This window comes from Pyxicephalus adspersus, chromosome 3 (genome assembly GCF_032062135.1).
Source record: "Pyxicephalus adspersus chromosome 3, UCB_Pads_2.0, whole genome shotgun sequence".
In the NCBI taxonomy this organism is placed as follows: domain Eukaryota; kingdom Metazoa; phylum Chordata; class Amphibia; order Anura; family Pyxicephalidae; genus Pyxicephalus; species Pyxicephalus adspersus.
Window position 1 is genome coordinate 45,318,878 of NC_092860.1, and position 15,397 is coordinate 45,334,274.

The 15,397-nt window shown below is 37.3% G+C and overlaps 1 protein-coding gene across 2 annotated transcripts in view; it reads right to left on the reverse strand.

The window, feature by feature from the left end:
- The window catches only part of RIGI (RNA sensor RIG-I), a 28,143-nt gene that overhangs the window by 12,146 nt on the left and 600 nt on the right, over positions 1–15,397 (reverse strand). Inside the window, exons 2-14 of one of the 2 annotated variants that reach the window (XM_072404416.1) lie at positions 13,034–13,178; positions 11,847–11,978; positions 10,107–10,288; positions 8,445–8,595; positions 7,320–7,430; positions 7,162–7,218; positions 6,419–6,523; positions 5,515–5,668; positions 3,976–4,234; positions 2,632–2,794; positions 2,408–2,512; positions 1,823–1,980; positions 522–657 (exon numbers count right to left, since the gene is read on the reverse strand). In XM_072404416.1, coding sequence (XP_072260517.1) covers positions 522–657; positions 1,823–1,980; positions 2,408–2,512; positions 2,632–2,794; positions 3,976–4,234; positions 5,515–5,668; positions 6,419–6,523; positions 7,162–7,218; positions 7,320–7,430; positions 8,445–8,595; positions 10,107–10,288; positions 11,847–11,978; positions 13,034–13,139 — 1,819 coding nt within the window. In that variant the 5' untranslated portion in view covers positions 13,140–13,178. Of the gene's footprint in view, positions 1–521; positions 658–1,822; positions 1,981–2,407; positions 2,513–2,631; positions 2,795–3,975; positions 4,235–5,514; positions 5,669–6,418; positions 6,524–7,161; positions 7,219–7,319; positions 7,431–8,444; positions 8,596–10,106; positions 10,289–11,846; positions 11,979–13,033; positions 13,192–15,397 lie in introns of both variants that reach the window. The other variant, XM_072404417.1, reaches the window with a different exon arrangement.

The following is a 15,397-nucleotide window of genomic DNA, read 5'->3' on the forward strand; positions in this document are numbered from 1 at the left end:
AATTAATTGCTATGATCTCACCATTGAGCTTAACAGATCCTCCTTAATCGCGCAGCTGAAATCTAATCGCCTTAATTGGTGGATGCGCAACCCCTATTGCCCATTTTGTTATGAAGGCAAGCATCCGGCTTGGCAGTGAGGAGGCGAGTGTACGATCGCATATGACTCCAGCCCGCGGTAAACCGGCTCGATATAACGGCGCGAAAGTACGCGCGACCAGCGAGTCCGGATTTCATTGATAAATTAGGCCCATTGGATTAAACTGACTCAATAATTATAAAGCAGGGAGTACAACAAACAGGTTTTGACCATGCTGAAAAACTAGTGTTAAATATCTCAGAATGAGTTTGTGGTTGGGTGGAGGGGACACAAAACTTCCATCTGGGTGGAAATAGACTTCTGGCGTTTTTTTTTTTTTGTTTTCACTCTGTGGACAGACTTTTGAGATGATAATGATTATCCTAATGGATAAAAAGTGCACCGTTTGTTTTGCACATTGAGAAATTAGATGTTATCTTTACCTTCAAACTTTTTTGCTAGCTTCTGTTCAATCTCTGTAAAGGTTCCATTCTTGATATTGTTAAAAAAACTCTGCAAATAATCTAGAGCATCTTTGGTCCGAGCATCCTCGTTAATTATAAGTGCATCATTAAATTTCTGTTGTGACAGAGAGAAAAGTTTTCAGGAAAATTAGGAACAGATAGTAACAGCAAAAAGATCAACAATATGATTTTTTCATAAAAAACGTTTTTCGACATTGAGGTCTTTACTTTTTGCTAGAAGTGCAATATATGCATCAGATGATTGTTCTAAAGAATTCTTCCCATAACGCTACTACTATATTTCCCTATACTTTGTGCTACTGGATATCAAATCCATCTTATTGGTGATGTGCTTGGTCGTCCAGAATTATTGCGAAGATAAGCAATGTTATGCCATTTGTGAACAAGTATTATTTTTCGAGAGTCAAAAGATAGAAAACGAGAAGGTGCCAGTGTCACTAGAGAAGGGGTTTCAGCCCCTTCCCACCCGTATTAATTACTGTTTGCGATCTCTTTGGAGAAATTTCTCTTCCCATTTCTTAGTGTCTCTTTGACTCTGTTCCTTAAAGAAAAATTTCCATCATGATTTAATAAAGCTTTCATGCTAGTGAGAATACAGCAAACCTGGAATGGATCTGGTCCTGAATTCAAAACATTTGCTAGCAAATAGCTAATGACTTCCATGGAAGAAATCCATTCCTGGTTTGCTTGATCACCCAGTTTTACTGATGAAAATGTATCCTCTCCAGCCTTGGAGAGCTTTAATAAATCAGGCCCAATGTCACAGATAGCAATAAAATTCTGGAAAAATATTTACAACCCCCCCAATGGTTGGGCTTTAAAGTCAATCTAAACCTAAACAGAACAATGTAATATGTTTTAATTTTTAATTTACCAATCTTTTGATGATTGTGATTGCATTAGTTTATTTATTTTTTTAGACAAACTGAAACCAAAGGTGTGTTGAAGTCCAGATTGAGTGGCTCTAATAAGCTGCAATATATTACATATTTATCTTTGGGTTTGGATAACATTTAGGTGAATCCTGTGCATGATATAAAACCCTTTTTTAAATTCCCATGGTAAACACCGTACAGATAATTCTTTTCTGCCAGTATGTTTTACATACCATTGCCAGTATACTTTTACATTTTTCCAGAGTTTAGAATTTGTTTAATATGCAGACATATAGGCAGGATTTAGAATAATTCACTGTAACAGAAAAAAGTGTAAAAAAAATAAAACAATGAATGAATGTAAATATATAAAAAGCTGCATACCCGTAAATGTTCAGTATATGTGAACAGAGCACTGCACAGATGACTCTCCTCCAATTTATCTTCCAGTTGTAGTAAGCGGCATTTTTTCTGAATGCCAATGATCCAGCTCTCATACTTTTGGGTTCCAAAATCTCGGTTCTGAATATCCGACAAAGTCTCTAAAGCCAAAAATATACATTTACAGGTACAACCACAGATAATAAATAGACAGCAATGCAATAATGTATTTTTTTGTTGTTGCAGATGAATTCAGTTGGGATTAATATTGCAAATATTCATTTATTCAGAGATTTGGAGTTAATACTAATATTGATGTACTTATAAAAAAGTTGGGGCACAGACATAGCTCTTTAAATAGTCAAAATATGAGAAAATATGCTAGTGCCGAATACAAATTTGTCCCGGTATCAAATTTCACCTTGATGGTTGTGCTTGCTTCAGCTTATGATCTCAAAAAGTGCTGAAGTCAAAGACAGCCAACACTTTCAGAAGGATAACACTGCCAACCCACCCATATGTGCTCATAACTTTCCTAATTCTACAATAGGAATATACAGTAATCACTAAACTGCATATCAAACCTACCTAAATATGGGTAAACTGATTTAGCCATCTCTTCAGTTTCCACCATGATTTCAGACATGATCTCAGCAAATGGATCATTCACACGACAATTTGTTAATCGAATAACTGTAAAATAGTCACAAAAGAACATGAATTGTTAGGTTCCTGGTTGCTTGGATGTCATACAGATGTACTTTTAAATTGTAGCTGTCCATAATATATTCCTTTTTTTGGTAGGTACTTACATTTCTCTGGTTTGTACACCACTTTTTGCAACTCTTCCAGATTGTCTTTAACAGTAGATATACATTCGATATCCATACCAGCACATAGTTTACTTATGTAGTGCACAGCATCTGCAGCACAGCGGGACTTTCCAGTGCCCACAGAAGCAGTTAAACCAATAATCTGTGTTTAATATAAATTGTTAAAAGTCAATTTGGCTACAATTTATGAAACTGAATCCTTATTTTACAGATAATGACACAATTGGAAATAGGTTTTGATAAGCTATTTTGATAAAACTTAAGGAAATTTAGACACCTTTTTAAAACACCAGAATCTGATATTGGTTTTATTTAGTGGTATTGTAGATCCCTGGCCCATTAAACCTGATGTTTATTCTGCCTATGTGGTTTGCAGAGGGCTGTTTGGCTGCAAATGTTAATAAAGAAATATTTTGTAAATATAGATATAGTGGTTATATGATTATGACCTTTAAAACTGCAGTCAAAGAAACTTAACCCATTTACAGGTTATTAGAGATGGGTCACCTGTAGCAGGACCTGAAGTTGAGAAAACACCAATTGTCCTCCACTACTCCAGGTTTAGTGGGAGTCCCCGGAAGCATCCCCATGCATGGTGCTTATTCAATTTGTCCCTCAAAGCATCATAAATTCTAAAAATACCTTAAGGCAGGAGTCAGCAAACTTTTTTGGCTAGTAGGTCATTTCAGGAGGCAAGAAAGCACACTAGGCCAGACTCTCGAGTCCCTCGCTGATGGCTCTGCCCCCCCCAGGAACACCCCTGAAGGGAAATCCCTCTGCTCCATATGCATTGCGTGTCTCCTTACCCCGGCGGCAGAAGTGGTAACGCCGGCCACGGTGAATAGGGAAGGTAGGCATAACAAGGAGGCTCAAGAGCCACGGGTTGCCTACCCCTGCCGGCAGGGATTTGGCTGATCAACCAGGGGGGCGTTAGGTGGAAACGGACTACTAGCTAGGCTGTATCTGGCCTAAAAGCCAGAGTTTACTACTTTTGTTCTACTAGTTGTACTACTGATGCTTGCATGATTATTGTGTCATATTGACATCAGCTCTGGACATTACCAGTATGGTCTTCTATGGTTGTTGAATCATGAGCATATTTTAAATGCCTTAGCATACAAAGGCTTGATTGTGTATAGTCAGGCCTTGACTTATTCACATCTAACCAGGGGTAAGTTTTTGAAGGTGTTAGGACTGGCATTAAAGTCAACATGCTAATGTGCCCTGTAATGTTTACTTATAATAAAACACCTGGCAACATTCTACAGAATTATAACTGCCCTAAACCCCATCTGTTTTTTATTCTTCCATAGCTTACATTACCTGAGGAAGTTTTTGACCTGGTGAGTCCAGTTTCTGGTCCAAGTACTTAAACATTAACACATTGTAAGGATGGTTTCCTATTGTATTGTGACATTCATCAAAAATCAACAAGGTAAAGATGGAAAGGGAAGGTACTAATCCATTATTCAGACAATTGACAAGAATCTGAGGAGTAAGAACGATAATGTCACTCTGTTCAATGATCATCCCGATGGGAACATCATCAGCTTCATCTCCACAGAACCCCACCACTGAATAGCTGGAGGAAAAAAATTACAGTATTTTAAAACTCTAAATACCAACAACCTTGAGATTAAAAAGCTTCAACTACAGTACCTAATGCTGGAAGGAGACCCCCAGCTCTAGTGTAGTGCTGGTGTAACACATATCTCCATAAATCTTCTCTTCAGGCAGAACAAAAACTAGATCTTATAGAATAACTAAACCTCAAAACAAAAATGCAATATATTACATTTCTCAGAGTTAGTTTTTATCATTTTAACTTTCCTTTCCACATACTATACAAAAATCAGATTTGGTAAGTTATTTTACTAAACGCTTTTTATTAGAGCTTACAACTATAAAATGTACATTACAATGACACATGGAGGTTGTAGACAGTTCACACAGTAATTAAGTTTAGTATTTAGTAAATTTAGATGAAGAATCTACCGAAGGAAAACTTAGGGAGTTTCCAAGGCAAATCTTTACTGGAAGACTTCAATATGACTCTGGGCATATATATTACACATTATTGCAGTCTTGTATTCATTATTAAATTTTGAAATGCAATTTTTTTAAATGGGAACACTGTATTTTTCTGAGTTTGACTTGGTATTATAGCCTCTAGCAGAACTTACTACTGTACTTACCTTCTTCTATCATGTGATCCTTTCACATGAAAAAATAATAATTTTAGTGTGCATGCAGGCTGCTGCCCTGTTTTTTTTTCCTATACCTAAACTAGATGTCTACAATAATTGCTTAATCATAAGATATTATACCATGGTGTCTATGCCCACTGAGGGAGGTACAAAGTAGGGATTTAGTTTGTTGAAAGGCTCTGAGCTGGGCAGGACTGCACAAGGAAGGTCACACTGGATTAAGCAGTCAAAATAAAAAGATAATGTAACCCGTCATCCTGTCCTTTGATGCCTTTACTTACATTTACAGCTGCTCTCTTATTGTTTACACAGCCCCCACCAAAGGACCAATGCTACAGCACAGCAAAATGGCCTGGACCCCCTTTTGCTCTATGGGACCATGCTGAGGCCTGATGATTTTCAATTTTTCAATTTATTTTGAATTGTTAGATGCATTCAGAGGAGACAATTTTTTTCACTTGTCTTCCTAAAACCTCAAAATACTGTGACTTTTTGCAGGAATGGCATTTGGAATTGTTAGATTTGCCATAAGGTATGATTTGTCACAGTTACGTCAGGTGTATGTCCATAGCAGGATCCAAAAAAGCTAATTGACAATTACAACCCTGCTCCAACATGTAGTATATATATTAGTCATATAATTTTTAGTACACACCTTGTATCTTCAAAATACTGGAAGAAAATATTTTTTTGCTGCTCATACACTGGCACTTTAGTAGCCATAAATACAATTTTCCCCTTTCGATTTGCTGGCATAGATTTTAGATGGTGATCACAAATGGATAATGCCACAAATGTTTTTCCACATCCTGCAACAAAAAAGGAAAGAATAAATTACTCAGCAGCACAGATTCCCTGTCATTACCATATAGCAGAAAATCAAAAATATTCTGGATAGACAGAAAAAAATCATGCCAAAAAACTTGTCAAATATGGAGTGTATTTGCAGCTTGCCTACAAAAATGCTGGGGTTCATGTCTTGATTAAATGTTAAATGTCTTGTATCTCACTGCTTATATTACCAAAAAGTATTCTCTGAAAGATCAATTACCACCTTATATGGATTAAAGTAGATTACTGGCTTTTACCAGCATTGACAGAGATGTGCATTTTTTTATTGACATGAAACTTTCAGATTAACCTAGACCTAGGAGAGGTTAACCACTGCTCTCATGCACAAGCAGTGGTTGGGCTGACATACTCTGCTAAACACTGCCCTAATCATGGTCCCACTGGCGGAATGTGGATTTGAGCAGCGTTGCTGCTGCATGCAAAATGGTATATTTATTGCAAATGCAGCCTACCTGCAATACACTAAAAAATAAAAACGGTTTAATTGGGATATAACAAACCAAAACTACATTTAAACAACATGCCAAAGGACACCAACTGAATGTCTGTTGTTATGCACTAAAATAATGAAAAGCAGCATTCCTCACCAGCCTAAAAAAAGACCCATATGAACATATCTAAACCTGTCAAGCTGCAACAGCCTTATCAAGATGTCCGACTGCAAGTCAACAATACATTTTGGTTATTGCTCATTCCAATGAACTGACCTGTTGGGGCACAAATAATTGTGTTATTGCCTCTGTATGCAGGCTCAGCCAGCTCTCCTTGGTATTTCCTCAGCTTCATACTTTTTATTGGTACAGGGGTGTATTCTAAAATGCACACACACAAAATAGACAAAATATTTTTTTTTTATAATTCTGGCATTCAAACAAAGTTCATTAAAGTTTTAAAAGTTTACCAAAAAAAGGAGATTTCTGGGAAAAAACAGAAGCAATTGGTTGTAACATGAGGATGCTTCCTTCCAGCTAATTTTTTATTTACTTCTATTACCTGAAATAAGGTTCAGCTTGATTGTACACTCATCACTACACTGGTAATTTAAGGTATCAAGTATCTACCAGTGGGTAAATTAGTGTTCTTACAACACATATACAAGCCTCTGATTGTTATTGTGGGCTAATGACACAACCTTTATAAGATAGAGAGAAACAGGGGGAAAATGTTCCGACTGAAATTTGATGGGAATTGATAGCACCTTGCCTACTACTCTGTGTGTTATATTAGTGTGTTATATTTAAGTGCTTAAAAAGAGAAAAATCCAATGACAAGTGCTCACATAGGATGGCTCCCATAAAACCAAAGGTCTCACACAGATAGAGCTTGCTAAATAAACATAGACGTCAGGACAATGAAATAGTGTTAATTTTTTTTCATCATAAATCCAAAACAGGAATTACTCTGTGGCACTATTTGCGGAAATGCTGTCTAATATACATTATATACTTACTGATTGTTTTAGGAGGCTCTATTGTGTTCCCATTATCCTGCTCCAGTTCCACAGGGGCTAAATGTAAAGCACAAATAATGGTAAGTATATCCTGAAATAAAAAGGGACACCAATATCACTTTTGAATGTACTAAGTGTACTAAAGACTTAGTATTTACCTGACAGACATTGGTTTTCCAGTACAGGCTCTTCAGAGAACTGAATCATCATTAAAGGACTGGCTGATTCTCCTGGCTCATCAGTGGACACTTTCTTCCCATTATAGCTTTCTGAAATAATGAATAACAATGTATGTTTATTTCTAAATGGTAAACACACATGCTGGATAATATACTTCATGACGAAAAAAAAAAAGGTTGTGCTTGTCACTACTATCCAAACATCTCCTTCATTTAAATGGAACTCCTGAATGAATCTCCTTGGATAGGAGAGGAAAATCCCACCTTTGGTAGTTATCAATGGAACATATAAATCCATTGGGATATTGTCCCCTGCCCCTTTTGTTTTAGTTTTAATAGATGGAATGAGAGAAAATCCTACACTTGGTAGTTGTCCAAGGAACACATATACCCATTGGGTGATTGTCCCCTGCACCTAGTCCAGTGACAAACATAAATTATGATTTTCCCCTAACTGTATCCCAGTGAAATTAACCCTAGTATGAAAAAAGGACTAGTTTGCCCAGTGGAGGCACTAGCAGCAAATGACACATTTGGCATTATACCGACATGTAAGGTATATATAGCAGTCACACACAACAGATCAATCAGAATTTAGAAAACATCCCTTCCACTATTCTTACGAAGGATGAGAAAGGTGTTTGGTATTGTGCTATGACAAATTACATTGATAGGAAAAGTACCATAAAAGTGGACAAAAACCACTATTTATAATCTAATAATATCTTTTAATATGTATGCAATATATATGTCTTGAAATACAGCAATCAACTCAGAACGTTATCCCTCCATTCCCTAATACAAAATAGATTTTACTTTTTTATCAGTGTTAAATTAAAATAACCCATAGTAAATAATTAGATTTCTGATTTTTGCAGATAGAAAAGTGAAATATGATTTTTTTATTAGTTTACATCCAATAATGTTGAAATTTATTTTTCAAGTCAATACCCCTAAACAAGAATACTGGGAAAGACTTTTGAGTTAACGCTGCTATTTTTGGTCTGCATAGCAGCCTCTCTATATTTGATAAAACAGCATATTGAAATAAATACAATAAATTTACGTTCCGGTTTACAGTACCACAATTTATTTTCAATTCACCTGTGTCACCCTTCCAAACCTCCAGGACTTGATTGCAATCAAAGCGTTCCAGGACTAGAGTAAACACCTTTGGCCATTCTTCTTTATCAGATCGGAGAAGGCAGTCAATAAGTTTTTCAGCTCCAGCTGTTGGTCCCCTCAGTTCTGTTTCCTTATTGCAAAAGGGAAGAAATTAGACTTTATAACTGTACAGCAAATAAATCATATTGTTGACACATATATAAATCAGACTTATTTGCTATTTATATTCAAAACAAAATAGAAATAGAACAAATACTTGGCTCATCACCATTTAACGGAGTTACACAGCGGAAACACCCCCTGCAGCATTCATTACCATCAGGACATAATAGTTGTTAATGAACACATCAAAGAGTGTTCCCATTGGCTGATGGCTGTAATCGCTGGGAATTCTCTCCAATCCAGGCTTTATGGGTAGAGGAGCTGAAGATGCCAGGGGTTGAGATGATGTCTTAGAGTAAGGGGCAGGTAAGAAGACTTTAGCAGCAATTTATTTATATTTGTAAAATTGTATGATTTTAGTACGTAAATGTACCTGTTACCAGATTAAGTGATATAGGTTAGTAAGAGTGGTATAGCATCTTGGTTTGTCAAAAGTCAGCTTAGACCCAGATCAGAAAATAAAATCCGTTCCTAGGATTCCATGTTTCCACAAATCACTCCATAGGAACACAACAGAATGTTAATGCCAAGATTTTGCAATGTGTTTGTGTTATGTCGGGAATGTAGTAACATCACATGTTATGGCAATTCTTTGCTTTTGCAGAATTGTCCAGCCTCTTCCAGCAGTACCAGAATACTGATTATTCTTGCACTGTGAGGGGAAGTAAGTCAGGAACTAGTAAGTGGAAACTGATAAAGGTAAAACAATTCTTTGCTGTTGCAGAATTGTCCAGCCTCTTCCAGCAGTACCAGAATACTAATTGTTCTCACACTGTGAGGGGGAGTAAGTCAGGAACTAGTAAGTGGAATCTGATAAAGGTAAAACAGTGTAAAAAAATAGAATAAATAGGAATAATAAATATACAATGCATGTGTTTTTTTCAGCTTTACCATTCTGTTATGTAATATTAACATGTTACATAAACATTTCACCAATATGATATAATTTTAACCCACTTTATTGATTATATTCTGCACTGTATATTTTGCACCCTGTATTGTGACCCAGCTTTTCAGCAACCACACAAAAAACAGCCAGGTGGTTACTGAAAAGTTGTGTCACAATGCAGAAGCATTGGACAGTTGGTGGGGGACAAAATACAAAGATGATGGAAAAATGGTACATACTAAAAGGGTGGGCAATACAAACTGAAACAAAGTATAGCAAAGTATAGGTGGTAGAATGCTGACAGAGTTGTAAGAGTTGGTGATGTCCTATGACAACAACCGGAAACACGAAAATTTGCCATGTGTTTCCCCCCCACACACACACACACTCTTTGACCACCCGGCTTAAACACTGCAAAAAATATAATACAGAGAACTGAGACATCTCAATGAACACTGGGGTTTTGGTTGTTTCAAGAAGAAACAAAGATCTGGGGCTCAAGTGATTAGGAAAGTCCTACCACCAAGACAGTTAAACAAACCAGGGAATAAAAGAAACATTCAGATGAAGCTGTATGTTACCAAATGTACCTGAATAATCTCTTCCACCTCCCTTCTGATGAGGCAGACACCCAGTTCTGGAGCTAAATCTCTAGGATTAATGTTACATGTTACAGTCTGTCTGATGATGTCAAGACGTTTCTTCGGTTCTTCTAGACGTTGAATGTGTCTGAAGTCTGTATCTGCAAGTGCTTTCGATAGTCCGCTGTATTCTTGAATAGACAAAAAAAGGCTGAGAACATTATCAAAAAAACACATAAAAACATTAGCAAACAATCTAAACTAGTGGTAATTACTTGTTACTGGCACTACTTACACCAGGGGTGTCCAAACTTTTTGCAATGAAGGCCAGATTTGGTGAGGTGAAAATGTGTGGGGGCCGACCATTCAGCACGTACTCAAGGTTGGTGTGGGCGTGGTCTGCCCAGGTGCCGCACAGCACACTTCCACCAGGGTGAGGTGAGGGATTTCCTATGCACAGAGTCCGTATCAGTGCGGGCTCGTTCTAGTAATCAGAGTGGGCGTGGTCCGTGCGGATCCCGCACAGCACACGACCACTATAATGATGTAGGGGATTCCCTGCGCCAGAGGCTGTGGGCGGTGGAAATCTGAACACCGGCCACAATTGGCCCTGGGGCCGGACTTTGGACATGCCTGTCCCACACCCTAATATTGTTGGGTCATGTGCCAAGTTTACAGTCATTAGCCTACTTGGTATAAGCAATGTCTCAGTAGATATAATTGTTACAATTTATCCTACTTTCTATTTATTCCATTCTCAGAGGCATTGTAACTGGGAAAATACATAATATTAAAGCTTAAACACAAAAAATGTTATGTACTTCAGCTTCTCAGCATTTAGTTGTAGTGTTATTCCCCTGGGTAAAGAACTTAAGATCAAGGTTGGGAGGCCATCATTGTGATTTAGATTTGTTTTGGTATAATCCACATAGCCTGTGCTACTGAATTGTGCTACAGTGAAAAAAAAACAAGCATTCAGTAAGCTTTATTATAGTTTTATGGTAGTTTAATAAAGCATGTACATGTATATCACCACATAGTGAGATGAACGTTTATTACACTCCTACATTCTAAGGAATGATAAAAAAAAAGACTATGGATAATGTGACTAATCATAAGGCGGCAAGTTGACTAGTTAACCATGGCAAGGATTTCAGATAAGAAAAATGCATTTCATATTTGTTTCCAGGACTTGTTTATGAAAATACTGCTGCAGGCACAGGTAGCTGCAGCCAATCTCAGATCTGAGCATGTGGTAGAGAATCGAAAGTCTTCATACTATTCCTTTTGATTATGGAAGGTAATTGGATGCCTGTCTATATAAAAGAAAATCCATAATAGCTTCATCATGCTTTGCAGGTATCTGCAGTAACAGCAATGATTTTTTTTTAAAGTACTTTCCAGCAGACATGAGCCTCTATCATATATTGAGATTTATTAAGGCTGTCCTAGACTTAAGGTTCCCCCGTGATAGTCTATCTTCTCCAGTCCTGGAAAGTTTTATTAAATCACATTGTTGTTATATTATATCACATTGTTTTTATAAGTTGTTCAAAAAATCTTCACTATGTTAAAACAAAATACACAGATACATTTGCTTTGCACTAATTTAACCATTTGTTTTCAACATTTAAGAACATTTATCTGTTAGCCGTTCTTTATTTTTGAATGTTTTATCCTATAGCAAAAATCTACAAATAAAAGCTAAAAAAACAATTAGAATAGGAACACATAGGAACAGGAACACACCTGCAGCTTTTAGACAATCTATGAATCCTTGGTACCATCCTTCAGCTTCGAGGTCCAGCAATTTTTCTATGAATAATTTTGCAGCTGCAGTTGGTCCTCTTGCCTCTTCAGCCTTTATCTGTTCTATTATACCTTCCAGGAAACAAATTAAAGCACAAAACATAACAGTAAAGTTTATTTTATAACCAATGTTCATAGTACATAAATGTTTATGTATTTGGTCTAGGGGGGCTTGAAAACAGCATATGTACCAAAGGTAACTAGAGATAGGTGAATATACTTGGGTGAATGTGTTGGGAAGTGTACTACATGCTATGTGTCATTTCGTTATAAATAATGATGTTTTGTAATGTGCTATAACTTTACACTATTATGTGTTTGTGAATTAAGTGAAAGGAGTGTACTAGCCGGTAGAGATAAATATTCTGAATTCTAACTAGTGTAAAGATTGATTTTTGGATGGATATTAAGGTACATGGTAAGTCTGCCCCTATTATTCCTCTTAATAAAAGTAAGTTTGCTATGTGCTTCATAAAAAACAAGAACTGATGGGAAATCTCCCCCTTCAAAAAACGAAAATGTTACCAAAACAAGTGTCACCACTGGAACATTTACCCTCCATGTCCAGTGACAACTAAAAAGCATAGGATTCTCCTATTTTCAGCTCCAGTGAGAATGACCATTAGGACAAATCTCCCTAATAAAGAATGTTTTCTAGTGGGATGCATACAGCCTTACTAAACTCGCAGGACCAATCAGCACTCTACCCAAATATATAGATATACTTTAATTTAATGTAAATGAACAATTCCATTAGAACAATTCCATTCTCCTATTACCTTCTGCATTGGCTGAATGCTTGATGTTCTGCAGGGACAAAGTTCGGACACTTGTAGGTGGTGTGCAGGCTTCCCTGCTTCTTACTACCTTGACATTCTTCTTGGTCCACCATTATAAGGTGAGACACTTCTTGGCCAATGGGAATGTTTAAAAGAGAGGCCAGGATCTAGAACTACCAGGAGGATGATCAATATGGCTGGACATTAGCCATAGCTGAATAATTGCAAGCTGCTGTTTATATCTGCTAGGAGATCTGTTGGTAATTTAACAAAATCACTTTAAATTGTGCAGAAATTTGACAGTAAAAAAAATCCTTAGAGTTTTAAAAAAACCATAAAGTGACTCACTTTCTGACATCCAGGTGCTCATGTACCCCAGAATATAGGAGGGTCGAATTATATTCACAATGTAGTTGCTGTACAGTCTTAAGCTTTCCTTCACCTCGGTGCCCATTCTTCTTCAATCACAATGACCGCCAGCCTTTCTAGAACTCTGAAATAAATAACTGAGATACTTTTTTAAACAGTAGAAGATGGGAACATATCTATAAGCATTCATTCGAGACTTTCTGCAGATGCCAAAAAGCTACTATGTTACATAATTTTTGATCTTTCAAATGCTGAAATCTTTTTTGGTGCTCTGTGAGGTTGATTTGCCAAGATTTCACCAACAGTGTATATTCGTTTTGATGTTGTAACTTCCTTTAGATGCTTACATTATGCTGTATGCACTTTTGTATGTGTACCTGTTACACCCTTTTTCATTCTATTGTTATTTCAATTTTTTGTAGTGTAGTTCCATATATATGTTTATATACCGTATTTTCCGGCGTACAAGACGACTTTTTAACCCCGAAAAATCTATGACAAAGTCAGGGGTCGTCTTGTACGCCGGGTACCAGTACTTACCTGCAGCGTCCGGTGTCCCCGCGAGTCCCCTCTCTGGTCTGGCGTCCCTGCGAGTCCTCCTGTGCCTCCTTCTGTCTTCCTGCTTTTCAGCTTACACGAGTCCTCCTGGGCAGGCTCGCGTTGCTTCACAGCAGGACTCGTGTAAGCTGAAAAGCAGGACGTGAGCCTGGATTGGCTCTCCAGTGGAGAACCTGGATTGGCTCTTCACTGGAACACGCCCATTCATTACTTAGAACTAGTAGTGTACAGTTCTTTCTGCCTCTCAGTTCTCTCACAATAGTGAGATCTGACAGGCAGAAGGAACAGTACAATACTGGGCATATAACACGACCCCCAAATGATTGGTTAGAGTGGGGGGTCGTCTTATACGCCCAGTCGCCTTATACACCGGAAAATACGGTATATAATAGTGATCCACCATACTCAGGGAAAAATGTAAAGCCTTCAATGCCGCCTTCTAAGAATAATAGTTACTTTTTTCTGGCATCAATACTTAATAAGTCACTGACAAGCAAGCAATGTCAAATCTGTATTATTGTTCAAGCTTACTGATTTAGAAATCAGAAGTTCAGAACAGGAGCCAGGCAAAAAGCATTTTTTTATAACATCAAGAGCTGCTTGATATTTACATCATGGCAAGTCTGCCTTAAATGTTAGGCCAACTCCACACTGGGATATGGAACCAAATTCACCCTGAGCCGTTGGTAGCTGCCATTACTGATTTCTCCTTTGAGAATGCTCATTCCTTGGCTGTCATGATGAGTTCATTACAATGCAGTCCAGGTCTGACCTAGAACATGTTTTGCAATAAGTAGCAGGGTTCTCCCCAGGCCCTTTTAGCTGGGCGCACCACCTGGCACTTTTCAGCACCCACCCGGCTGTTTTTGGGTGGTTACTAAAGAGTTTGGTCACAATACAGGGGCTACCACCCACCTACAATTTCCTTCCACCCGGCTTAAAAAAATTTCTGGGTTGAGCACTGAGTAGCTATCTCTGTATATATTTCATTATCTGTATGCTTGTTCTTTGACTGTGACTACAACATATAAAAGTCAGACACAGCCAGGCATCTATAATTTATTATCTATAATGTTATCCATAATATTTTTATATAACGGAGGCACTTTAAGTTGTAACGTAAAAGAAAAATAAATGCATATAATGTAATAAAGATAACTTTATCTATATTTAATTTAGTATAGAATCACAAAAAGCAAAATATGCGACTTTAACGGCAGTTGATATCATAAAACATTACATTTTATTTACCTAATTCTAAAAACCATTTTAAGATCATGCATGCATCTTCCCATATGCCAAGATTCAGGAAGAGTTTCAGATAACATTATAACATAAATGGGCTGAACACATTGTACACATTACATATATTGAGATCATCCGACACATTTTGCAGACTATGTCCGCTTCCTCAGGGATGTAATTGGTACAGATAGTAACTGTATCAGCACAAAAGGTTATCAAAACTGCAGATATACTCTGTTATTTGGTGTGGAGTCAGGTATCCCAAATGTATTCTCCAAAATACTATTAAATCTCAAATGTTAGTCCTTAATCCCTCACAAAATTTTAGCAGGGCATTGTTCTCCAACATAGGTTCATTCACTGTCACCAAGGGACACCATTAAATGTAGTAGCTCCGTCCTTTTGCGGACTTGTATTATTCAATAAACGGGGAGACCACCGTCCTCTGTGAAGCACATAGGTGTTTATTTAGTAGAGTTTTTCCACGGGTCCCAGATCTTTAGAAATGTATCATGTGTATTTTGTGTAATAGAAGTTAGT